General features: G+C 44.0%; 1 protein-coding gene across 1 annotated transcript in view; it reads left to right on the top strand.

Annotated features, from left to right (window-relative positions):
* Positions 1 to 1020: 1020 nt before the first annotated feature.
* LOC119394226 (nose resistant to fluoxetine protein 6) overlaps positions 1021 to 27922 on the top strand; it is a 48279-nt gene continuing 21377 nt past the window's right edge. Inside the window, exons 1-5 of the mRNA XM_037661516.2 lie at positions 1021 to 1780; positions 6817 to 7031; positions 13500 to 13611; positions 22009 to 22093; positions 23949 to 24040. Coding sequence (XP_037517444.2) covers positions 1468 to 1780; positions 6817 to 7031; positions 13500 to 13611; positions 22009 to 22093; positions 23949 to 24040 — 817 coding nt within the window. The 5' untranslated portion in view covers positions 1021 to 1467. The remainder of the gene's footprint in view (positions 1781 to 6816; positions 7032 to 13499; positions 13612 to 22008; positions 22094 to 23948; positions 24041 to 27922) is intronic.

Here is a 27922-nt window from a genome sequence, read left to right as displayed (position 1 = left end):
TTTAGTGTCCTTTGCGCTAAGGTACTAATTTTCGTTACTGCTTGTCATCTTATAGTCATCACAACACCGTCCCTTATTCATTTGCCTCAGACCATTCGAAGCGAAAGTTATCTTCTCTTGCTTCTCAGTCGATTGTATTGATTGTCCCGCCTGCCCCGGAATGCTTTACGCAGGCAACGTGGTTTTACAGTACCTCCGGGATCTGAGCCATTGGAAGCTTTCTGTACCTCACGTGGTTTTGTAGTGCCTCCGGGATCGGCCCACTTTTCATCAAGCGACGATGTCGCAAATTCCTTTTACACGCTTGCAATGCACGACAGGAGTGTGCTACTGAGGCTTAGCAAGCGTGATATTTAAAAGCTAGAGAGGCCCACACTGAGAGTAAGCGTATAAAAAAATATGCGTCACCCGCGCTTGCTAAGCGTGACATTTTATTGAAGTAAAGGATGAAGAGGAGCAGCTGTGTTCGAGTAGCTACTGATACAAGCGTCACATAGCATCGCGCCCAATTTCTTGACCCTCGTAGCTGATCCGACGTCATTCTTCATCTGCACCACGCGCAGCACGACAGAAGTCCAATGAAAGCCTGGAGATGTGCCTGTCCAAGATTATTCGTACTAGGCGAGCTGTCTTACCCCAAAGCTCCATTATATAGCTTTCAGTGGCGTCAGTCATATCACCAAATTTCTCAATAAGTTGTGCGTCTACGTATACTTCTTTAGCAGCACTTTCGGATCAGGGACATAGATGCGGCGTTGTCACGCTTCGACTGTACCAGGCTTTCTTCAACGGGGAAACGCCTTAAATACGCGCTTAACGACAAAAGTGACACGCTTTGCTGCTTCCATTTCTTCTTTACTTCATGAAAAAACCCACGGAGACACGCACGTCAAATAATGACTTGGGAGAACATTATCGACAGCTCAAGCGGCAAGTCACGCAATGTTGCACTTCCCTTGACGCCTTACCGTCGAGGGGCGCAACAAACGTTACGGCACTTGCAAAATATTCATTGCTGCGAGAAGGGGTTCCAGGGATCGCGATCAAGTATAGGCGCACCTCCACAGTCACTCGCCTCTGTTCCTGACCCGATGAAGCACTCGTCCTTAGGATGACTGGTATCGGCAAAGGTCGTTCCTCTCTTTTCTAATCAATCTATATAACATCCTCGCAAAATATCTATCCAAAGCTTTCTTGATAGGTCGTTTCTCACTATTAAGCGAGCTTTAGTGCGCACGAAAGACTCTGACGCTGCTTAAAAGCAGGCGGTCACGACTTCGTGTCGTCTTACGCTTCCCTTTCGGTTTCTGGCAGCCAATGCCTTCTGATCCCTTTAAGTCCAGCTGACCTCTTCATGAATGCCCGCGTACCATTAGTAAAGACAGCGGTAACGGTGAGAAACTAGTGCACTAGAACGCACTTATTGTTCAGCTCGTCGCCATTTGTGGCAAACTTCTGAGTTCGGGAATGTTCCTGAGAAAAGGTTATCGTGCGTCGGTTTCACCAGCGGTCGTTCTGGCCGTGGCAACATCCCTCTGTGGAGTGCAAATGTCGCGCTGCCTCGCGGTAAATGAAGATGGCGTCACCACGGACAAAGCAGTACCGATCCCGCAGAAGAACTTCATGGACCAACTGCGTGAGATGGTTGCCAACGCTTTTGACAGTTCATGGTCGGCTGCTTCGCGGAGACTAGTGCAAGCTGAAGTGTCGCCCACTTGCAGCGCTGGTCTATTGAATATGGCTCGTGGCATGAGAAATTTGGAGCCTTGGGCATTTCGTTGTAAGTATACTGAACTCTTTTACTTTTTTTATTTGTTCTCCTTGTCTCATTTACACACTGCTTAACGAGAAAGTAAGAAACCTGTGCAGCTGCCGCATAGTTTTCTTTCTCTCTCTCTCTCTGCTGTTGCTGCTAAGCTCCAGACTGAGCCAACGTTGAATGCTACGCAAGCCTGAATGCGTGCTTGCAAGCAAAACTTGTTTTCGAAACTTTTAAAGTAGCGGACTTACAGGGATAAACCTTAGCGAAAACCTGTTTTCCCTGCATATCAGTTGTTAAGACATGACCGAGACGCGAACGACACGTTGAGCTTGACATGGCTAATGCGACTTACATGTAGGGGCGCGCACTTCAGACTGACGTTATAAGCCGGACGGCCGGTGACCCCACCCTTGGAGAACATTGACAAGTGCATGAGCGGGACTATTGCTGTAGTCGCGGAGGCGATCGGTTGTCGCGCTTCGGTCGTCTGGGCAGGGCCCCCCCGGTCTTGTTAAGTTGTATCCAGCTAAAGCTAAGAGTTAGGTCTCAGGCTCATTATGCTCCTGTCCTGTTTAGTTAAGACCGCCTACCATGGAATAAAAACAATGAGGCTGCTCTAAATCGTGCTGCTCAAAACTCCATTACTGACTCTTCACGATACTCTAGAGTAACAGAAAGACGTTAGCTAGATAATAATCATAGTAATTACTGTGATCTTACGTGCCAGAACGAGATATGATTCTGAGGCATGCCGTAGTGGGAGACTTTGAATTAAAGTCGACCACCTGGGATTCTTTAACGCGTACCTAAATCCAAGTACACGGGTGTTCAGTGCATTTCGCCCCCACCGAAATGCGGCCGCTTGGGCCAGAAATCGAACCCCCGCCCTCGAGCTTAGCAGGTCGACACTTAACTTGCGAAGCTGCCATGACGGGTATGTGAACTAGAGAACATTTCATAAAGCCGTGCCGGAATCTGTAGCCTATAGTTATTTCATAAATTTTACCATCGCACTTCATGATTAGTGCCTAAAGAAACAGTTGTAGGTAATGTTTTTTTTTGCATGGTTGTACGTACGAAGTAAGGCCTTTTATACGTCAGTTATGCCATTTAGCTTCTCTTTTATTCCACGACGGAAAGGTTGTAGCAGCTGAAGAGAACAAAGTGGCGTCAGACATTGATTAACAGTGGTCCTGGCGATTTCATATCGCTCGTGAAGCAGCTGCAAACCGTAATACTGTTTAAGAGATTTCTTTCCATGCACGATTATTTGCAGGAGAATGGTCATAAGGATTCTTTTTCGAGGCTGGCTGCAGTTTTTTTTTAATTAGGGCTGTCTATTATTTCTGTTCTTTTACCTGAATTAGTAACTGCGGGCCCTGTTGGATAGCGATACCAAACATTTAGGAATGTAGTTTCAAGCTAAGAAGCTTTTAGAGAGGATTTGGAATAAGTAAAAAAAACAATGCCGACCGAGATGGAATGCATACGCACACCTGGTTTCTTTGTTATTCTTGTAACCGTCTTTTCTTTCTACTTTGTGATGCTAGCAATAGACGGCATAACCTAAAGAACGGCGCTGCACTTCGGTCAAGCCCTATGAGGTGTTTCAATGCGTTATGGTCATCACAAGCCTTTCTACAGATATATCAGGACCTGGTCTGTGGACAGGAGGGAGAAAATAGAGATGTAGTTGGACTACGTTCACACGAACACAACAAATTGAGTTGATGACATTCCTGGTTTCTTTTTCAATTATGTCCTGTCTTCAGTAGAGGTTATGACATCTCTAAAATTAATACCGTCTTTAAACAGCGCAGCTGTTCATGCTTGGCGCAGTTTAAACAGCAGCGCCGAGCATAAACAGATGCGCAGTTTAAACAGCTCAGCTGTTTACACTAGGATGATAGCTTAGCGTTCGCAAAAACTATCATGGAATGCAATAACTGAAATGGGCGGGAGAACGAGTACAGAGAGAGAGAGAAATAAAGAGATAGAAAGAAATCGAAAGAGAGAAATAGAGTGAGAGAGAGAAAGACATTAAAAGAAAGAGGAAGCGAGAGAAGGAAGTAAAAAGGAAGAGCAAGGGAACGTGACGTAAAATCACGTAACACTAGTAAGTAACATGTTCCCGCCAAAATCACGTAACACTAGTCGCGTGACATGTTCCCGCCAAAGAAATCACGTAACATTTGTCACGTGACATGTTCCCGGCAAACCAATGTCGTTTAAGCGGAGTAGGGACACGGGCTTGGGAGGGCAGCTTCTTGCTTGGGAGTCCGAACACTAGCTCCGCTGTTGGTTCTAGCCTTGCACCAGTACTGCAAACTGCAGCAACTTTTTTGCTTATGTATTTATTGCGCGCACCTTTGAGTGCAATACATGTAAATAGAGCACAATGACTATACACATAGCCATAGGCTAGCAGAGTGTCTAAACTAAGATATGTAAGTGCAAGAAGAAATCGTGTTTCAGAATGCAAGCATGGTACGGCAGATAAGTTCCGATGAGAAAGACAACGAAACAATATAAGAGAGTGTTAATAATTAAAAAGTAATACATGAAGGTAAAGAACATATTAGTGATTACACAATGATAGAGTACAGCATCTAGCATAATATTACACACACTGCAACTGCCCTACACTAAAAAGCTAATATATAATAGTATGAAATACATGTCAATGATGCCTCTACTGGGCTTATAAGATGTGAAAAGCAAAGGCAGAACAAAGCAAAGAATGTGTGTGAGCGTTTTGTTTAACTGCTTTTTTTATTATTATATAGGGTCCAGGAGACTTCGGCACTATTGTCTAGCGCCGGCTACTCCTTTTCACAGGTTATAGTACACGTGAAAGTCACAGCAACGAAAAGAAAAAAAGATACGCAAAAGATTAGCTAGGCGCAGTTCATATATAGTCCATTCGCATAAAAAGGAAAAAAACACTCACACAAGATACAAGAACCGTCCGTATAAACTTGTATATAACCAGGATACCTGAAGGTTATCTGGTATAATGCCATTTGATGTGCTGCTAGCATAAACATGTCTCGCTGGCGAATGATTCCTTCAATAGAAAGTTCAATATTAGGGGCTACAAATCGGCATGGTGGATAAGACACATCTGAGATCCAAAATTCATGTCGTGGTAAGAGGTTTTTCTGCTCCTCAGTGATCGTATTTATGAAAGCTTGGTTTCTCTCAGTTAGTGCCACTGCTAGGGTGTGGTTTTTATGGTTTACTGGGACACGGAAGTAGTGTCGGCAGAATTCTACTGCTCTCATCACAGCAAACGGGGGGTGTCGTGCCTCTGCAATTACCAAGGCGCTCTAGGTTGCTCGAGGAACTCCTAAGCACAGTCTGAGACTTTCGGCTATTAATCGCTGAAGCCGCTCTTCAGGTGAACGAGAGAGTACATGCATAACTGGTGAGCAATATGCGATATTTTGTTTTATCAGTGCGTTATGTACTCTCAGTAGTGAGGACGCTGACCCAGCCCATGTTGTGCCTGCAACACGTCGAAGAACAGTAATTACTGCGTGTACTTGTTCTTCAAAGGATTTTACATGACCATTCCAAGAGAGTTGTCTGTCGAGAGTAATACCCAGAAACGTGTGTTGCTTTACCATATTCAAAGGTTGTCCCTAAAGATACAGCTGAAAGTCCTTTAGATGTTTTCTATTGAAAGGTAGCACAGCCGTCTTTATTAGGCAGGTATCTTTTAAGCACATTTGAAAACCTTTTTTTTTTTCGTGGTATCTGGTTCCATACTTTCACTTCAGTAAACTGCAGTCGTCGTTAAAAAGAAAAAGTGATGGGTCTAGTTAGGCGCGCCAATAAAAAAAATGCGAATATACAGATGAAATGGTAGTGTTAAACGACCTCGTGTACGGCAACCGGAGTGTTTTATTGTCCTAACATATCAAAAGGTAGTATTTCCATTTAAGAAACAATTTTTTTAGCATTTTCTCTCGTATTAGTTCAGCTCAGTTCAGTTTATCTTCCTTGAAGGCCCCGTTTATAGGGTTGTTACATAAAGGGTGGGGAACATCATGCAATGTGTAATTCAAAATATAAACCACTGTAACTTTAGAAAAAAGGCTGACACACTGTGCGAACAAAAATACGTGTTAACTAAGGAATTTGTAGAAGAAAGGTTCATTAATATGGAAAATTAGAAGAAACAACAGCATGTGTCAACTGAACGCAAGGAAAACTCGGAACAAAAATAAGACTGTACAATTAAATACAACACTAACAAACATTAAATACTGTACAAATAAATACACGCGTTAAGTGATGAGTTTCTGCGATTAATGACAATTATTTGGCAAAACAGAAGACAAATCAGCAATGAACATATGGTGATTATTTGTAGGTACAACATGTGGGGGAAAGGTCATTCCAATCTGACGCTTTTGGAGAGAAAAATGAAGCATAGAAGTCATAGTTGTGTGCGAGCGTGGCTTTAAAACTTGGAGTGGATGACCAGTGCGTTCTGATATTCTTTCGGGTGGGGGGATGTACGGCATGCAGTTAAGTGAACTGTAGAAAAAGGCCAAGGCTGGCTATGGTACAGCGGTGCAAGAGCGACTGTAACTTAGACTTTTCTTTTAGGGCAGATATGCTTTCGCCATATGAGTAGGATGAATGAATGCATTTTGCAGAGCAGTTTTGAAAATACTCAAGCGTGTTGATGAGACATTTTTGATATGGGTCCCAGACTGGTGAAGCATATTCAAATTTAGGCCTAATTAGTGACCTGTACGCCAGAAGTCACATGTCCTGGGGAGCATGACGCTAAAGCTATTGAATCGAGACTTTAAAATCCTTTTGTGACATGGTGGATCATTGAGTTTGTTACCGTGGAAGATAGCCCACATTTTGAACGAAAACTCAAACCTTTCATCGTATTTCTCCTAAAGCATTTTTTCGCTCGGCTGCTAACCCGGAAGTCGTGGGTTCGATGAAAATTTTGATGATGGCGAAATACTACAGGTCCGTGTGCTTAGATTTAGGCGAACGTTAAAGAACATATTCATTCATTTGCGCAGTGTTCGACGCTTCCGGCAAGTACCCTAACGGGCTCTTGCAAGCTACGACCTCCGATCCGGGAGCGTTCGATGAGTGCATCGAGACTGTTCTACATGACCCAGTGTCCGGTCACGAGACCCTGCGCGCACAGTACTGCAACCTCCGGCTGCGGCTCACGAAGGATCCTGAATTGACGCGCGAGCTGGTTTCTTCTTTTCGGATAGGCCACCCAAGGGTGAGTTTTGTGAGCATTGTGCACTTACGCCTCGTCATTGTAGAATGACTCGTTCAATTTTTCTGGTCACAAGAACGTAAGCTTAGATTTTTTTGAACCTCTAAAGCGTCGAGCCGGAAAAGATACGTGTTCGGGCTCAACGTTATCCATTTTGATCCGGTCTAGTTCTTGTTCGCAGAAATAAAAATATACAATGGTACAGTAAATTTATTATATACACGTAGCACAGTCATCAAAAACTGCGCTAACAGCTTTTTTTTTTTTTTGCTTTTTTCGTCGGAAAAACAAATGAAATCTTTGATGAGTCAACCTGGGGCCGCATTTTCTCTCCTTTTCAAGACCTGATAAAGCTGCGCAGCCGCTCTCACTGAGATCGGCCACTCCTTTAGATCCCCAATAAAAAAGTAAAAATGGAAAAATAAAATTAGAGGTCATTATTGCGAGCCCCGCTTGAATGATTTCAAATCATGCAGCAGCTAAAACCGGGCTAAACCGCTACCGCAAAGTAGGCTCCTCCTGGTGCCATAAACTTGTGGCTGCAGCTGACGTAGTTGAAATTCTACTCGATAGGCGGCGCTAGTAGGTAATTCGCTGCGAGCAAATTGGTTTTCAGAATAAAGTTGTTTCCTCCCTAATCAAGTTGTTTCCTCCAAATTGTTTTTCAGCCTGATTAGTTTTGAAGAAAGACGCTGGAATGTGGATAAAAAGAAATGGCTTGCTAGGGGGCACGAACGCCTGTACCTAAAACGCGGGCACACGGGATGGAGAAAAAGATCAAGGAACTTGACGACCACATACAGGATATTTGAAAATAAAAAAGGTGTATATAAATAACGAGGGGTCATAAAAAATAATGTTACATGAACTGTGAACTACAAAGTGGGTGCGAAAGATGGAAACAAGAAAAACCATGGAGATTTACAAGGATACGCAAGCAAAGAAATTGAAAATGAAAGGGAAAATATCTATGATAACACGAGGGACAGCGTCTTGCTATTCGAAGCATTGAACTGGCTGTCTAAGTACGAAAATATGCCGGTGTAAATATTCACAACAGGAGGAGGCAGTGTGTCTGTTGCCAGAAAAATCCGAAAACTACTCAAGTTGCGGTAAGGGAATGCCAGTATGCTCGCCCAACATGACCCGTGGAAGGCATGCATCTTTCAGAGGCACTGGGTTTCAAAGTGGATGAAAGTAATAAATGGTGAGCGTTTGATACAAGCAAAACACTTCCGGAATATTGGTCGAAAAAAAGCAGGGATGTGATTGGTGCAACATAAGTCGTTACAAGTGAAGGCAAGACTGCAATGTAGAGAAAGAGTCGTTAACGCCGAAATAAACTATCAGAAGGAGAGAGCCGAAACTCATGACTGCAACAGATGCAGTAAAACTTCATAGAACAAAACGGCTATAAGACAGCTTGTTTCAATAGGGATTCCAGTCATCATATTTAAACTCCTGGATTTAGAGTGTTCGAATATCCTAATTCTGAAATTTAAATATGATTAGAAGTGTTCGTAGCATTCGATCCGTATTAGAATCGAAAAGTTACGCGTTAAAGTGGTCGAATATTCATTCCTTTTAATACGCAAGGAAAAACAACACTTACTATACACTGTAGTTCTACTACAGACACCAGAAAATCTGTGCCGAAAGAGCGCCAACCACAACAGCCCAACAGTTAGTATGGACTCTAGAGGAAAAGCTCGCTATGAATTAAAATTACCGACCGCAAGGGTACCGCCATTAGCCGCCATGAAGACACGCTACGAAAATTCCCAGCTCCTGAGGCGCTTGCTAAACTTTACGGTAGTATTAAGTTTTAATCGGCCAACCTAAGCTACCTGTGTGCGCGGTGCTTTGCTGCGAGCATCGGTGTTTGTGTAGTGTTGTCCATGCAGATAAAGGACTATGTATAATAGGGCTTCACTTCTCGCTATCACAATTGCCACTCTACGCAATCAGAGTTTGACGCAAGGAGAATAGGCAGAGGTTGTGCGGTGAATCGACTCGTCCTGTCGAGTCGTGTCGAGGACCGCGTTCTTGCGAGTCGACGAGACTCGTAACAACAGTTCTTGCGACCTCTAGGACATAGCGGTGTTTAGTGGTGTATGCCGCGGCGTCAACATAGTAGACTCCTTCTGCTTGCTCATAGCTGCGTTCTAGCTTCTTGGCTCGGACTTTCCGTCGTTCGATATGAAATGCGGGGTGCATGTTTCTCGGTAATGGTTGGATGTTGTACTGATCGTGTATGTTCGGAGGATGTTGATGTCGTTTGTTCTCGTTGAACGGCGTAGCGTAGTGGAGCTGTCTCAGGATGTCACGGCCAGTTTCAGTGGTGGTAAGTCTGTGGTACTGGGATGATAAATGAGTCTCAGTTAATTCTTGAAGGGTATTGATTGTGCTTGTGGCCATAATTCCTTAGGTGGATGCTCTAATTGGAACACCAAGAGCGGCTTTGTATATCTTGCGGATCAAACAATTTACAGTTTCCTCTTCCTTCCTAGAGAGCGACAGATATTGTAGCGCAAAGGTGATTTTGCTTAAGACAAAAGCCTGGATGAGCTGAATCAGCTCCTTCTCTCGAAGCCCTCCGTGTTTGTTGGAGATTCGCCCTATGAGGCGGAGCGTATTATCCACTGTTGTTTGTAGTGTTTTTAGAGCATGGTGATTTGCTCGGTTGCGTTGAAGGTACAGCCCTAGGACTCTAATTATATCTACCTGGGGTATAGGGTGTCCTTCAACTGTGAATTGAACATTCGGGGGCGACGTCTTCAAGCGTCTAGTAGGAGGCAGAAGGAGAAGCTCTGATTTCGTAGGGGAGCACCGGAGATTCAACTCGTGGCCTAATTGCTCAATCTCGTCAATTGCCGTTTGCAGGGTGTCTTGAATGTGCCCATCAGACCCACCAGTCATCCACAGCGCAATATCGTCCGCGTACAATGCAAATCTGAGGTCCGGGATCTTCTTTAATGTAAGAACTAAAGGGTGCATAGCCAAATTGAAAAGGATAGGGGAAAGCACTGCACCATGGGGTGTACCAGTGCTTCCTAAGCTTATTTGGCCAGACTGTTCGCTGCCTAACTGGAGCGTCGCAGTGCGATTCGTGAGGAAGCTGCGTATATAGTGACAGATTTGCTCTCCGCAGTTTATACTGTTAAGTTCGCGCAGAATGGCTCAGTGGGACACATTGTTGAAAGCTCCCTTGAGGTCTAGGCCGAGCAGTGCTTGTGTGTCACGTGCGTCGCTCGGTTGAACAATGTCTTGTTTGATTCTTAGCATGACATCCTGACAAGAAAGAGAATTGCGAAAGCCAGTCATCTCCGAAGGGAAGAAGTGATTATTTTCGATGTATTTGGTGAGACGCAGGTGGATGACGTGCTCCGTGGTCTTCCCTATGCATGAAGTAAGCGACATCGGACGGAAGTTAGCAATATGAATAGGTTTATTGGCTTAAGGATGAAGATTACCTTGGCTACTTTCAATTGTTGGGGTATCTCGCCCTTCTGAAGACAGTGGTTGTATCGAGGCCACCTACGACGGAGGGACGAAGTTTCGCGAATGGAGGCGAGAATTTGGCTAGCATTCTGCTGACGCTGCCGGCCATCGGCGCTGCCAGACGAGGGAGGGAGGGGGGGGCTGGTGCGTTCAACTTTTCCCACCCGAAATGTCTTTATTTCGCGTGCGTGTATATATAATATGTGTATATAGCGACCCCCCTCCCTCTAACATGGTTCTTTAACGTGCCCCTAAATTTAAGTACAAGGGGCTCAAGCATTTCGCCTCCATCAAAATGCGACTACCGCGGCCGGGATCGAACGCGCGGCTTTGGGCTCAGCAGCCGAGATCCCTAACCACTGTACCGCCTCGGCGGCGATTTGTCCTATTTTAGGTGGAAACAATATCCATAACACCGTGTCGGTGGCTCGCATCTAGTGACGGAGAACTATCGATGGTGCTATCAGTACTATCGATAGCTGAATCACTATCGATGGTAAGGAAAAATATGGATAGCGTTATCGATAGTGCGATCGATATAGTATAATATCACTCACGCGAACCCATTGCAGCTGCAACAAGCGTGTTATCCTACAGATACTTATTGTTACACTTGACAAAAGCGTGGATTAGGCCAGCTGGCTGAGGCAGAAAACCGGCAATCACGAACCACACGACTGTTAGCGTCTTCTTTCGCGCTGCACAGAGCTGGCACCGCCGTGCTCCGGTACAGAGCGTAATCTTGGTCTCTCAACCCCTGCGTGGTGTACGGTGAAGCCGGAGGAGCAAGCTAAAGGGTAATAAAGTTGACTTGATTGTATTCCTTTACCAGAATGCTTGGCTGACACATGATAATTAAGATGAAGTGCTCCTCTGTAGCGGAAAGGAAGCCGTTACATGTGGCGGAACTGCGAGGCTTCAAATTTGTATTGCAATTTGTGATTTCAAGATAAAGGTATTAAGAACTAAGCTTGTTAATTGTACGGTGTAACTGGTTAATTTTGAATCTGAATTCATTGATGGATATATGACGGCAGTTTCACAGCGGAAATAATTTATTTATTTCGCAAAAATTAGCGCAGCTCGCACTAAGTCGTGCAAGGCTGGGTCACTGCAGAGCTGGTGCGCGAGTTTCAGCTTCTCTTGTTAAACATCTGTACAGAATGCTTGGGCGGTCATTAAGCGCGTGCCGGTTCATGATGGCGATAATTTTCTATCTAAGACTGTTATGCAGGTTTTGTGGGTTGCGGTTTCTTTCAATTGAGCCAAGGCCTCTGACCGGGAAAGGAAGGAGCCATTTTAAATACGCACACAAAAAAAACTTTATCACACACGAAAAAGAGAAGGAAAAAAATACAAGTAACTGAAACAAATAGACTAAAGCTCAGTCTAGGTTAACGATATAGCGACCGGTGCACTAAGACTTATCAAAGCTCCGCAGAACGTTCCAAAAACGAAAACAGTCACCAGTTGTAGTGATGCTTGAGTGGACGTGAGCGGCGGTCTCGTTGTTGGTAGGCGCTTGCGTTGGCGGCGACCACACGTCCCATGCCCCGCCGATGTCTTCCTTTTTGATGTGTCGCACGTGTCCGTTGCGCGGTGCTTCTATAGCGTCACCCACCGCGTTTGGAGCCCTTGCGCCACCATCACCAAGACACAGCACTGAATACACCACGCTCACATTGTTCGCGCACTCACTCATCACAAAGACACACAGTAAACATCTACCATAACAGCTCTGCTGTAAAAAAAATGCACACAAATTAAGCGAACTGATTATTGCTGATAATAGGTTATTGCGAATGTTGTGGCAATATCTGGTCAACAACAGCATAATTATTCACAGCCCTATCGATAATATTATTGTTACTACTGATCATATTATCCACTGTACTATCGATAATACTATAGATAGTTTATTGATAGAAGTACTATCGATAGTTTCAAAAAAGCTATCGATGCTATCGATAGTCAATTTACCGATAGTTCTGCATCCCTACTCGCATCATGTTTCTTGACTGCTGAATCGTATAAGCGAATAAATTTTAATTAACCAGTTCATTTCTCATTCGTCAAAGGGGATGTTTCTTTGATGAAATAATCCTACCAGCAAAAACGTCCCTGCTATCAGCAACTTAACAGCCATTATAATTTGTGTACCTGTGCTACTGCCACGATCGAACGACCAGGACTGCAATTTCTTGGCCTGCAATCTTAAAGCGGCCCTGCAACACTCTTCTGAGTAATCATCAAATGACTTCACTAAAGGAGTGTATTGCCTCACGAATCGACTGCTGCAAAAATTTCCGGAATCCGTCAAGTACGAGCGGAGTTACAGGGATATGTCGCACGCTGCAAGCGCTTTCTCTCTCTTTTCGTATCAGCGAGCGCGCTCAAAGCTACGCAGGGGGTGGGGGTAATACGACAAGGGGGCAAGATTATCCGTCAGCGCGGATAATGAGCTTGAGCACTTTCTTTTCTTTTTTTTTTTCTTCGAACGCGTGGCTTACTTTCAGTGTCATCGCGAGCACACCCGCGGACACGTGGCGGCACTCCACGGCAGCCGCAGTGACTATGCAGCTCACGATGCTCAAATCAGCCAATGACCGTGGACTTTTGGTTTATGACACGGTCATTTGGGTTTATGGCGTCATTTGTCGAGAGAAGAGGGAACGATTTTTAGCTGAGCTTGAGAATGAATTGTAAATACCAGGCCGCGTGCTGCGCTATATTGTTTGGCTCGCGTGTTCTCAGGAGCCTCGACTATACCAATGGGCAGCGTTTTCTTACCTGCTAAAAAGTGTTGCAGGGCCCCTTTAAGAGAAAGGCTGTAAAATTGACTAGCGAAACAAAAGTAACTCTAGCACTGATAAGCAATGTATAAGCTTTAAGAACCAGTTAATGATCATTGGTATTTGATCACTCTGCAACATTATCTACCTTGTTTTATCTGTCTATTCTATATTACAGCTAGCCGAGTTCAAGGACTACTTCACGGACGAGATGCTGTCCGGTGTTCGCATAGGTATATGTGTGTTAAACGACTGCAATGAGACTGAACTTCAAGCGCTCGTCAACACAGGTAAACAAAATAGAAAAACTCTCTGGTACGTGAGAACCATATTATTTTGAGTATCCTTAATAAAACCTTCCGTATGCAATTGCAATAATTCCATATGTTTCCGTAAGATTCTTACGGAAATATAGGCAAATATATAGAGAACTAATGGACCCTATATCGATTGCATACGAAAACATACGAAAACACTGGAATGTCATATGGAATGTTTCAATAGGGATGCACCACTTTATCTTCTTAGACAAAACTTGGCGCACAGAATAATTGTCTCGGTGACCAACCTAAACCATCAAGAAAGATCAAGGTCCGTTGACTGCTGACGGGTAAATTTCTGCTTGTGACTTTTATGCATTAATGGTTAGGTCACGAAATTGGATCGTAAATGATCTAGCGTGACGTGTAATTAATGCTAGCATCGTTAATCAGTTTCAATTTTGACGTTATACCTCGAAACGCCTACCCTATGTCATAAGGAACGGGAGCCCTACCGTATTGTAGGGCCGTAGGATTATTTGCGCTCAAACTTTGGTGACGTTATGAGAGTGATTTTTGAACTAGAGCATCGCATGCCCTAATGGAAAGAAAGGATATGACTGCTGCGATAATAATATTAATGAGAACTAACAGACAATAATGACAAGGAAAGTATAGGGGGTGTTATTTCCAGTAATTACGATATAAATGTGAAGAAAGTAAAGTGGACGAAAAGATAACTTGCCGCCGGCAGGGACCGAACCTGCGACCTTCGACCTTAAAGGTCACCTTCTTTTCTTCATTGCTGCGATAACAGTAAGTCAGTGGCACCACCCAGGCACATGCCCCTCCCCAAATTTCGGTCTCTCACAAAACGACACGTGACACATCCACCTGCCCAGCCCCAACTTCACATTCAAGAGCGCGTTCCTTTCGAAATAAAAAAAAAACAATTCCTCGCTACGCCACTTAAAACACCACTGGCGTAGGCAGTCAGAATCGAGAGAGCTATGGAGGAGGTGAACGAAGGGCTCCGTCGTGCTCCAGTCTATATTCGGGTACAACTAGGATATGCTGCTGCGTTAAAGAATCCCAGTTGAGCAGGTCTAATAAATGCACCTAAATTAATCCAAAATAATTCTGCTCGCTTCATTCTTCATAACTACAGCCGACACGCAAACATTACCGCCATGAAGGACTCACTCGAAATGCCGTCTCCTGCTTGTAATCTTAAGCTTTTCCGCTATTGTTATTTTATAAAATATATTATTACATTCCTACTCTTCATGACACACTCGCGTTTTTCCCTTCTCACGTATCGGCTAGGATGGAACATTCTAATAAAGTTGCTGCTATGTCATGTCTAACCAAAACATGCAGTGATTCATTTATTAACGCGATAGCGTTAAAGAGCTCGTTTGGCAGAAATGCCGATGTCGGCGTCGTTGGTTGTGACAGAAAAATCAGCGTTGTCCGTGACCGAAAAATGAAGAAAGATGCAAATCAAATAAATAAGAAAAATCGTAGGTTCGAGTGACAATCGAACCCAAGCCTTCCGTGCGACAAGCAGGTGTTCCGCCACAGAGCCACGCCATTTCTTGATACTGCTTCGGAAAAAAACATTATATCATGACACAAATGTCATGTAGTGGGATGAATCTGCTTAACGCGTGTAATATTGCGTGGCAGAAGCGTAGAATCACGCCAGGCGTCAAAACATGCGAATTGCGCAACGAAGGGGTGTTTTAATGGCCCACTCATTACAGCGCGCCCAGACATATCATCATGAGCAGCAAAAGCATCAACAAAGTGAGCAGCTGCGTACGTTCGCGTGTTGCCAGACGGACGTGTAGTGGGCCCTTTGCTGATTCGAAAAAGGATTAATTATGGTGTAGTGGGCTGCTCGCAACTCTACCTGCAGTAGGCATATTAGAGTAGTTTGGAATGAGGCATCCACCGAGAACCGAAGCCAGACCAGCAATTGAGAAGGCGATGCGCACGGGGCGCGATTACGCTATCGCGTTCTGCTCTTGAAGGCGAAGCTCAAGCACCTCCAAGTTTTTCCCAGAACATCTCACTGGAACCTGCTTCGCGGATCTGTGGTCACTATAGCAGATCATGAGCAGTTTCGCTCCGCACTAGCTAGCACTGCACACCGAATCAAGCCAACCTCCCTGTTCTCATTGCAAATAACGTTTTCATTATTAGCTAACATTATATGAGCAATGAAAATCACGTATCTACGCCCGCCCCCTCCTAATGCCTTTGGCTCAGAGGGCATTACTAAATAAATAAATAATAAATAAAATTGAAAAAGCTGGGCCATTTTCTTTTCAAAGGCCGATGCACAAATATATAGACGGCGTAACACCGGGTGTTTTTTTATACAATACAGATTTTTATAAAAAATTCTGACAGTCAGGCTCCTGTTATTTTCGCACATGAACACTATGTCGAGGCGTAAATACTTTTCCGCAGCTAAAATGACGTTGGCACAACTAAATAACAAAAACTCGTTGATTAACTTCTTAATTATTTACTTGCGTGCAGTTGTTTACATTAGGAAGTTGTATTGCATGATAATTTATATTATGGCATACCCATTTTTGAGAAATCACGAAACTAGCACGTAGTTCGAGATAATCATCATCGAATTTCAAGGGCGAAATCGAAACTGAACGCACCCGGCGCGCACAAAGCGCGGCGGAACACCGGAACGACACGTGACAGGGCAGTGAGTAAATTTGAATGAAGGCGCGCCGAAGCAGAATCTGGTCAGAAAAATCGGCAAGCATTCTGAAATACGCAAGTAAACAGCTTAATGTTCCCGTGCGATGGGTGGTGCTTATCTGTTTCTTTCTGAAACTATAAAGAGACGCGAAAAACTGTTTTGCCTGTCTGGAAGAAGAAGCGCCGCACTGGCTGCACCTGAGTTTTATGCTTCCCAGACGTAGAAAAGGTTGATGTTGCGGTTTTCTTTCGCACACTTCAAAAGAAACGGATAAGCACCAAACACTACACGCAAAAGTAAAACGACGCCCGGGAACAAGAGATATGTCTTGCAGGTTTTTACGAAAACGTAAGGCCGTGGCGCGCCTTCATTCAAATTTCGTCACTCCCTTGTTACGGGTAGTTCCGGTCTGATGTAGCAGAACGGTCGCGCTTCGTGCGCGCCTTGCGCGATCGGTTTCGATTTCGTCTTTGAAATTAGATGACAAATATCTCGATCTAATAATAATAATAATATCTGGGGTTTAACGTCCCAAAACCACCATATGATTATGAGAGACGCCGTAGTGGAGGGCTCCGGAAATTTCGACCACCTGGGGTTCTGTAACGTGCACCTAAATCTAAGTACACGGGCCTCAAACATTTTCGCCTCCATCGAAAATGCAGCCGCCGCGGCCGGGATTCGATCCCGCGACCTTCGGGTCAGCAGTCGAGCGCCATAACCACTAGACCACCGTGGCGGGGCAAATATCTCGATCTACGTGCAACATTTCAGCTTTATGAAAAATAGTTATGCGATAAATTCGCACGTACTACAACTTTGCAATATAAACACCTGCCCTAAAGGCAATAATTAAAAAGATAATAACAAATTTTATTTTTGTAATTAATCGCAACAGTGTCACTTATTGCGGCAAAGTATTTCCACCTCGTATGCGAAAACGACCGGTGCCTTAATGCCATAGGATTTTGATTTAAAAATCTATATTGTCTAAAAAAAAAAACACCCAGTAGAAGGAAAATGATAGGTGACCTTAAGGGACAAGAATAGAACGGAGTGGGTCAGGCAACAAACGGCTTTTAAGGATATCTTAGTCGAAATCAAGAAGAAATGGGCATGGGCAGGCATGTACTGCGTAGACAAGATAACCGCTCGTCATTAAGGCTAACTTACTGGATTCCAAGAGAACGCGAACGCGCGAGGGGCAGACAGAAAGTTCGGTGGGCAGATGAGATTAAGAAGTTCGCGGGTATAACGTGGCAGCAGCAAGCACAGGACCGGGTTGATTGACGGAACAAGAGAAAGGCCTTTGCCCTGCAGTGGGAATGTCAGGCTGATAATGATAATGATGATGATGATAGATGGCGATGCCACGAGGCGCTACCAACTACTCAAATGAACACTCTAGCTTACTTTAAAACCATATTAAATTAGGCTCAAGGACACCTTTGGCACCAATACTGGTTCAGAGGCACTTATGTGTACAGGAGAATCGAACAACAGAAGCATCGCGAGTTCGAAATCTTGGTGTACCTGATCCTTTAAGCTCAGGCAACATCAGATATTTTACCTATAGCAGAAATGCTACCACAGGCAACAACGGCATGAGTGGAAGGCAGATAATCACTCTAATTCGAAATCCCAAGTGATCTCGGTGACACATTAGATCATGAAACTTACAATACACTAGGCTAGCTTATCATTCCGTCTTAAGAAGAAAGTCATATTTCATCAAAATTCAAAACACATGCTGGAGACCCTTAATCTCCTACATAATAACCATCTGCAGAGCATTCATAAAAATTTATAACGTGTTAAGTGTGTTTAGTTAGGTGTAAAATGTATCTTATCTTTTATCCCCACCTGTCACCTCCATTTGTCTCCAATCATGAATACCATTCACGCCTTCGTTTTCATGGCATTGCTGCATAGAGATCTCACACAGTGTATCCAGGTAAATTTTTGTACAAATTTCAGCATAGCCTCTGAACCCTGTCTGCAAGAAACTACATGATATTAAAGTTGTGACTTTTTGTAGCGTTAGCTACACTTGCCGAGCCGGAGCAGTTTCGCGTGCCCGTACAAGAGCCGTGCTGCGCATGCGCGAGGAGCAGTGACGTCCCACAGCTGGCGCACCGGAACGCTGGAACACTCTAACGCGATGAGCCCGTGGCTGCGGGCGGGCTGATCGCGTCCCTGTCGCGTGTGCAGTGTCGACTGACTGAGTTGGTCCACTGCTGCCACTGCATGAACGTGCAAACTGCGCCACGGGTGTTAGCGTCCCTCTCCGTCGGGCAAGGTCTGTGGCGTCACGGAGGCTGTGCGCAGGCCTTCTTTTGTCTAGGCGGTGTTGACCGGGCACGAGACGCTGCCATAGAGACACTGCCGTCTCTATGGCCCCAACTCCGGCGCTGCGCCGGGCGTTGGGGCCACAGGGACGGCATCGTGTTACTACACTGACCACCGAGCCGTTTTTGTGGCAATAGAGAAATGGCGTTGAGCAAAAAATAATTATGCATGTGTCACATAATGCGTACATCATATCTGTGTCCTTGAAGCAGCGGTAAGCATGATAATCAAGCTAATCCTAGACAACCAAGAGAGCTAAGAATAATCAGCTGAACCTTAGCTCACGCTACGTATATCCTGGCATAGCCGAGGTAAGCCACTACGATTCTTTTTACAACATAGACGGTGCATGAGGTTATACGTCACGTGATAGAAAAATAAGTAGACTTTTAAGCATTGCCGCTACCTGCATGGTACCCCACTGAAGTTTCGCTTCACATTTATTCGAACGTAGGCGACGGGCCTGCATTTTTTGTTTTTTCATGTGTGTCGGTGAAGAAAGTATGTCGGCATGTAAAAAAAACTCGAATTTTGCCATGCCACGCAGGAGCCACACTTGCAATTTGGTTAGGCTCAACATTAGTCAGCGAACGTCCTAGTTATGTAGAAAAACAAGAAAAAACGTCGAAGAAGCTATGAAGGCGCAATAAGCTTGAAAGTAGCCTATTGTCTTTAGGGTCTTTTCGAGTACGAAGAGTGAGTAGCCTGGTGTCCTTTGCCCTTAACTGACTGTGGTGCAACGTGCCGCTAAAATTAATCATCTTACAACACACGTGGTCTTGTCGAATATCAATTACAGTTATCAATTACAACACCCTTGTGACGCATCGGCTTGTATATAGCCGTCGCTGTTAAATATGCGTTGGTTACTGCCTCCGTTCTTTATGAAAACAAATGTTACTTCGCTGTGCTCAGCGCTACAAATGAAAGCCTTCAAGCACACCACTCAGGCAAAATGACGCGTTCTGTGGCTTCTTTTCCTGAATCTCCATATCTGTGCTCGCTTATCTTTTTGACGAGATATTACAGTACTGCACTAGCTCTAGAAATGAAATTGAAAAAAGGCAACTCGAGCTGGCTGGTCGATCCTCATCTCACAAGGCAAAAACAGCGCGCACTTCACGAGGACATAGGAAGGGAAAACGTCCGCTCCTGTGCCTCGCCTTCCCTTTTACAGCGAAAGCTGTTATGAGATCATTTCACCGGCCGTTTTTGGCGCCGTAGTTGTCCGCCGCCGCCGCCGCCGCCGCCGCTGCCGCCGCCGCTGCCGCCGCCGCCTGCCGCCGCCGCCGCCGCCGCCGGTGTCCGTAACCAGTATCGCTCGAAATAAGAAAAAAAACTAAATAAGAAAAAAATTCCAGGTTGGAATGAGGTTCGAACCTGGGTCCTCTGCGTGGGAGCCCAGTATTCAACCTCTGAGCCATGCCAGTGCTTGAAACTGCTTTGCTAAAAGGTCCTATGCAGGCTTCATGTAGGGACGGAACCACATTAGCATATGCAATATAGCGTGGTAGAAGAGTAAAATAAGCACCAAGCGTAGCACAACGCGAATTCTGTAACCAGGCGTCACACAATGCGAATTGCGCAACGAGCAGGTTGTTGAATGCTTCCAACCCATTACAAAGGACCCTGCCATAATTCTTCATCATCAGGCACAGCATCAACAAAGTGCGCATAATGCCTTACATGGGTTTAGCAGGTACCAACGCTCTCCGTAGAATGACAAAAAATGGCAGAGTGCCTGCTGGCCTACTTCTCAAAAATTACAATTATTTATAGCGTAGTGGGTTCCTCGCAAGTGCACTTGGATTGGTTGCCAAGGAAGCCCATAAACGCATGATACACTTCCTCTGGGTCTCAGTAAAATTACAATGATTTATAGCGTAGTGGGTTCCTCGCAAGGACACTTGTATTGGTTGCCAAGGAAGCCCATAAGCGTATGATCCATTTCCTCGGGGTCTCAGTAAAGTTCTTCGCTCCCCCCCCCCCCCCGTCTCTTTCCCACGTCAACGTATGTTATACAGCATGACGGGAGAGGGAAATAGCGACCGGGCGTCACCCAATGCAAATTACATAACTGGTGGGCCGTTTAAAGATTCCAACCCATTACAAAGGGCTGAGCCATAATTCTTCATCGTCATCAGTCGTTGCGTGAACAAAGTGCACATAATGCCTTACAGACGTGTAGCTCTTGCCTCGCTTCTCCGCAGTATGACGAATAATGGCTTAGTAGGTGCTTCCAAACTTCACAAAAATTGTGATTTATGGCGTAGTGGGTACCTTTCTAGTGTACTTGTATTGTAGCCCCAAGAGAGCTTAACGGGCTCTAGAAACGCCGCTCTTCCAGCTTTCGCTGTGACTGTGCTGCGGTTTTAGCGCAGGCCTGGCGTTTTTGTGTCCTCGTGAAGTGTGCGCAGTTTTTTTGTTGTTTTTTTAACTATCTTTACAGGATAGATTCACTTAAGACAGATGAAAAGTACATGGGCCCATATTAAGCACCATGTAGTCTAAAGTCGCCTGATTCGATCACGTCACGCGTTGTGGCCTGCAGCGTCATGCTGAGTCGTCGGCTGCTGCTAATAATGCTTCAAAACTTGTTGCAGACTGTTAACAGTTTGCTAACATTTAATGAACCGCTTCCTTAGATTAAAAAATGTGCATTGGGTCTGCGGGGGTTCGTCATTTATTAGACTCTTAATTCCAAATTGAAAAGCAGTATAATCTCCCTCTCTTGCTCTCGTATTTTAAATGGTTACTCAAGGAATATATTAAGTTTGGTTTGATTGAGTCTTTGCCTGCGTTGGAGTATATCATCGCTTTCTGCGTGCCACTATTTTTTGCTTCGAAAACAGCCAGCGAAAATCCCCGGTGCCGCTGCTCAATTTGAATCGACCGCGCAGAATAGAAGACTTGACGTCACCTCCTCGGTTGTCGATTTCTGTCAATCAGAGGGCGTCCGTGAGATCCGCGGCCGTAATATATAGCAACAAGTCTGGCTTACTGCACGTTTGTTTATTGTCAGCATTTATGTAAGTCACTTTTCATGTGTAAGCTGTCCCGTAATCAAAATAGATGATCTGCGTCACTTACTGAGGTACCCACAGAGTATGACAAAGGGCACCACTCCAATTTCTCAATTTCCTCCTTACAAATGCTCTATGCCCACTAAGAATGGTGAATTGGTCATTATACCAGTCAGATCGTTCAATGTAGCTCAACTTAATATTTCCCTTTAATGTCCTTTTAATCACTTCTAATATTTTTAGTTGGTTTTCTAATCACATATTGTATTTTAATGTCCATATGATTCATTTTCTCCTTGCCCTGTCAACTCGTTCATAACTCAGTGAAGCCTCCGGGCATGAACATCGAGATCAACAACTGCGTCACAAGTCTACCGGTACCATTGAGCAGTGGACAAAAAGGAATTATGTAAGTCTCAGAGCACTGAATTCTTTGCGTCTTTTTGGTGGGAAAGGGCGAGACGCATTGCCTTAAAGGCGGTGGTGGTGAGAAACATGATTTGTGAATCACTAGAGTGAAATGGCTGCAAGGAAGAGACTTGCTGCGATTTATTAGCAGATATTTCATTTGAACGGCATGTATGTACTATAAAATCAGAAATTTTTGTATTTCGTTTCGCGTAAGTACAAGCGAGGAGGAGGGGATCATAGAAAGAGCTTTTACATGTATTTGAACGATAGTTTATCAAAGACAGTTCAGGGTTGTCATTAAGATATGATTATGTTAAGGAGTGGCGATAACTTGCTGCAAAAAAAAAAGTACTGTGAGATAGTCTTAAATATGCAGAACTTAAGGCACAATTTACGTATTAGTTGATTATTTACATCTGATTAATAACCTTAGTGCCCATGCATCAGGGCGCTTACTCTGGCGGTTATGCTAAGACCACGTCTATCGGAGAAGGCGGCGAAGTCACTGGTCCAAGTTTTTAAGGACAACCAATCTGCCCAAACAGATATAGCCTGGAATGACGTTCGTACAGTGCTAAACTTGATCCGGTGCTGCGATAGTGCCCAGTGGTCGTTACAGGCTGGGGTCACGTGTCTGTTTTCAATCTCTCTCTTGATAATGTCCCTCGTTTTCACTGTGTAGGGTTGAAAACCACAGTTTCCTATCTGACGCTCTCCCTGCCCTTCCTTTGCAATCTCTCTCTCTGTCGAAGGCCCCAATCTCCGGCAGCGAGCGTGTACCGTACCGTTTCAAGTGTCATTTCCCCACAGTCTGTTCTCTGCGCATTGTAGGTCAGTACTGCATATCTGCCGCAATTCTCGTACATCGCGCCACTTTAGTTGACGAACGTATTCCCTTATGAGTGCTAGGACAAAACAAAAAAGAAAGGTAGCCAAAATACATATTGAATATTTGTGTTTCAGGCCTGTGAAGGCCTGAAACACAAGTATTCAATGTGTCTTTCACAGCAATCTTCATAGGAGTTAGTGGAGCATTGCCTTTTTGCTTAACCATGCAGGCATTATTGTTTTCCATGCAAGCAACGACTACTAGCTACTCTATATTTTACTTTTGAGGAAAATGCGTAGATCTTTTTTTTCCGCTGGCGCAAGGTGAGATATTTTTATCCGAAGACAGCAGCTTTGAAATTATGGATTGCAATGGTAAATTTAGTGTAGGAAACATGTGTTCTTGTTTGATTCCAAGCCTTATTTAAGGTATGCGTAACACATATCTTAAAAACAACTTGACGCCGGTATAGAGACCGGCGGCAAGTTGTTTTTTTTTCTTGCACTTTCCTTTCTTCTTACTTCATAATTACCACAAATCAATTAAATACAACAAATAACACCTCGTATGCCTTCTTCGCTTCATTATGCGTTGCCTCAAAATTGGTTGTGTATAATAAAAAGAAAAGAAAACGAGCCCCGCAATGTATTCCGTTAGTTCCGCTAGTATACCGCTCAACAAATTTTCTTGCCACCAGGCTTGCTAAGAGCTGAGTTAATTCACGTACGTAGAATATGACCAGCAAGCACTTCCACGGTTGAGTGTCACGTCCTTTAATGACAGCTGAATGATAAAACTAAAGAACGGAAAGCTAAAGTACCGAAAGACGAGAGAACAGTAACGAGAGATAGTTTTGAAGAGAGCCAGTAAAGTCATACATTATTCCGAAAATCAAACTTTCCCACTCATGACTCCGTTTATGTGGGGTGAGCCCTTTCAAAGCACGCATAAGTTAGCGCGTCACCAAATTTGGCGCATCGCGAGTTCTCAGTGAACTTGAAAAGAGCTGGTACGTTCTACACAGCGCATTCCTGACAATACTGGGTACCATTATTGTGGCGGCCACCATTGGGGACCTATACCTGGCGCGCAAGAAACGAGAAAAAGACAACGCTGGTAAGTTTATCATTTTGTATTTTTTGAGGGAATCCGTTAAATAGTGAGTGTTTTCAATTGAACCGAGAGAATTAAATATCTAGGTGTAGGCAGAATATTGTTCTTCTTTAGAAAGTAACTGGGGAGAACAAATGCGAAGTAAACACGGAAAGCACAACTGCTACAAAAATTAAAAAAAGCCTCCCTCTTGTACAACACATGGATACTTCGAGGTCTGTTGGCCTTATCAGCTCGAGAAAGTGCAAAGCTGAAATGTGACTGCCTAAATTATTGGCTTACAAGAGGCACTTGATTCGGTTGTTGGGCCGTACAAAATTAATGCTTTTTTCCATGCGGTTGAAGGGTGCAGTAATCGTTGTAATGGCGCCTGTGGTGGACGTTTAGAAAGAAAAAAAAGGTGTACTAAATACTAGGCTTCGAAGATTGTAGCTCATCAGTTAGAATTAATAATTGCTGGCGTTTCACGTGCCATAACCACGATATGATTATGAGGCGCGCCGTCTAGGGCTGTGGAAATTTCGACCACCAGGCCTTGTTTGACATGCACCTAAATAACAGTACACGGGCCTCTAGCATTTCGCCGCCATTGAAGTGGCACCGCCGTGGTCGGGATCGAACCCATCAATTAGACTTCGTATGGCACTTGAAGCTTTCGTCAGCTACGCCCGCATTGCTCTGCCGTCTAGCCAACCACAAATACACGTCTGATTAGCTTTTTTTTGCCCTTTTATATGCATCCGTTCTCTCTCTCTCTCTCTTTTTTTTGTAAACAGAAAATATATTTTAAAAAAATCCACCGCTGCCGAATGAATTGTTTACTAGTGAATTGTTTTTATTTTAAACTATAAAACACCGCAACGAATGCACTGCAATATTCTTGACTGCCTTAGACGAGCTTCGACAAGCTGGCAAAGGTGAAGAAGCACACATATCATATATGATGTGAAGCGGAAAGTTGCCACGCAGCGGTTTGCAGCAAAGAGCTATAAGGAAATTGGAGCGGATTTCTCAGAAAGGAAAGCTTGTTAACTGACGAAAAGTAGCTCTAGTCGGAGGATTTCCCTCTAGCTCTGTGCTGCGAACCCTTCCTCTACCATGCGGGATTCCGCAGAACTGATCTGCCAAATTGCGTATTCAGATTACTGATAAAATCTGGGTTTTTACGCGCTGAAACCACGATATAATTAAGAGGCGCGCCGTATACTGGAGGGCGCTGGAGATTTTGACCACCTGGGGTCCTTTACCGTGCACTGACATCGTACAAATAGGCGGGCCTCTAGCACTTCGGCTCCATCGAAATGCGACCGCCCCATTTCGATGTGGCCCGATATCGAATCCGCGAGAAAACAATTCTGAATATCCTAATCACCACAAGAATTATTATACATAAACACTAACCACGAGAAAAGAAAAAAAACAAGGCGTTACAAAAAAAAAAAGAGGTGTTGCTAAAACAAGTTCAAAATATGAAACGGCAACGAATGTGAAATATGCAGAAGAACGAATTAGCAAATATAAACGCAAGCTAAATCCGGCATGCCTACTTAATTGTCTCAATAACTCGTCACCTCTTCTTCCATGCCTGCACCCGCCATCCCAAGCACAACGTTAAAATCTTCGAAATTTTGTTACATATCGGTTCACCTTTCGTTAATCGTTTTATAGCTTGTATGATCGGGTTTCAGTTTCCATTTGCCAAAGAACAAACCGGCCCCATTTCATCAGGCGAATATTCCTTACAGTAACAATAACAACAGCAACAACCACGACAACAATAACAACAGCCGTAATGGTAATGTGCGTCGAATGCCACGCTCGCCCTGTATTTCTTCGAAATGCGTGCGTGTACGGGATACAAATTTGTTAGCGCTCCGTAAGAAAGCCAGAAAAAGAACAAAAGCTAGCAGTGGCGCATACGGTATAAATAGAAAATAAGACAAGTGTAGACGAAAGCAAACAAAAAGATGTAAAAAGAATACAAAGCACTGCCATCTGTTTCTGAAAATTAGACCATATAGCCACGCTTGCTATGTTGATAGGAATGGTAGCCTTGCTGCAATATAACCTCTTCAGTATGTTTTAAATTTTCTGAGAGCTTCATGAAGTAGGGTCGATAATCTTTTTGTCGGCATAAATTATAAAAAAAGTAGAATAGAGCTTAACATTAAGGGGTACAGGCTAATTCTCATGCTTACGTTTTCTTCTGTGTTCCATTTGGTCAGGCTCTCTTATAAGATTCATTATACAGGGCGCTTCAAAAAATGTGTCCGAAAATTTAAAAAAAAATCAGGAAAACGCGATATTTGCTGGCTGCCTTCACAACTGCTTTTTCTGTCGCGGCAGGCGTCTTACGGTCGTTAAAAACGTCATTTGAGACGGTTATTACGAAACTTAAATTAATTAACTTTTTACTTAGTGGAGCTATAGGAGGTTATGTCAAAAGCGAGATGTGAAGTTCTTCATGCGAAGACTCCATCGCAGCTTTGATAAATAGAAAAAGCGGCCTCTAGTAGTTATTGTGGCGTAATGAAATTAAACCATATTGCTAAAACACGTTGGTATACGCTAGTTGGTTTGCATCCATGAAGAGTGAGTAAGCGCGAGAGACAAGGACGTAGAAAGAAGAGCGACAAGGACACAGCGCTACATTCAACTGATATTTATTCTCGTACGAACCGATAAATATATATACCGAGCGAGCGGAAACAACAGAAACAAAAGGACATTCAGTGGGTTATATCGTTGAACCAGGCTTGCTCTCTCCCTCTTTTCTCTGTGTCCTTGTGCTTGTATGTATGCAAATCAAATAAATAAATAAATAAATTCTCAAAAAGAGTTACAATATCTTGCTTCGTCGCGGTAACATAATTTTTGCTATGTCGTGATAGTACTGTGTAGGTAACCCTAACACGTGCTCGGTTCAACGATATGACCCACTGAATGTTCTTTTGTCTCTGTTGTTTCCGCTCGCTCGGTGTATATATACCGGTTCATGCGAGAATAAATATCATTTGAATGTAGCGCAGTGTCCTTATCGCTCTTCTTTCTACGTCCTAGTCTGTCGCGTTTACTCACTCTTCAACCAATATCAATGGCGAAACCGAAACCGATGAACCGCTGAGCGCAACAAGCAGACGACCAGAATGACGTAACTGTTCAAGACAGCGATCAATTACAGAGGTGTAGTCCTTCCGCGTCCGCTAACGCATGTGCGTCGTGCGTGCTAAAATTGCAAACGCAGCCCGCACACCCACACAACGAAGTCGGTTGATGATTGATATAACGAGGCTCACTCATTCTGGACGTCTTAGGAGAATGTGGTAGTTGCAGTTTCGGTTTCGGTTTCGCTTCTGAATTTGGTTGAATTTCATTATGCCACAATAATTACAAGAGGCCGTTTTTTTTCTATATCTAAAAGCTGCGATGGATTCATCGCATGAAGAACTTCAATTCCCGTTTGACATAACCGCCTAACTCCACTAATTAAAAAAGTTAATTAATTTAACTGTCTTAATTGCTGCCCCAAGTGATGTTTTTAACCATCTTAAGATGCCTGCCGCTGCGGAAAAAGCAGTTGTGAAAGCAGCGAGCAAATACGCATTTTCCTGATTTTTGAGGATTTTCGGACACCTTTTTTGAAACACCCTGTACGCATTATCAACGCTGTCTGACACTCTCTCTATATAACACAATCATTTATAACGAAAAAAGGGTGCTCTCCTATTATTTCTGTACACCGGGCTAATGCTCATCAGAGACGCCTTTGTAGTTAGCGTATAAGGCATTGCACTGCTGTGTGTGTAACCTTACGCTATATGAAAATTGCTACACACCTTCGACATAAATGGAGGATATCAGATGAAATTATATAGTCAGGAACCT

Source organism: Rhipicephalus sanguineus, chromosome 1 (genome assembly GCF_013339695.2).
Source record: "Rhipicephalus sanguineus isolate Rsan-2018 chromosome 1, BIME_Rsan_1.4, whole genome shotgun sequence".
NCBI lineage: Eukaryota > Metazoa > Arthropoda > Arachnida > Ixodida > Ixodidae > Rhipicephalus > Rhipicephalus sanguineus.
The sequence above is the reverse complement of the archived record's forward strand: the minus strand, read 5'-3'. Positions and strand labels throughout refer to the sequence as shown.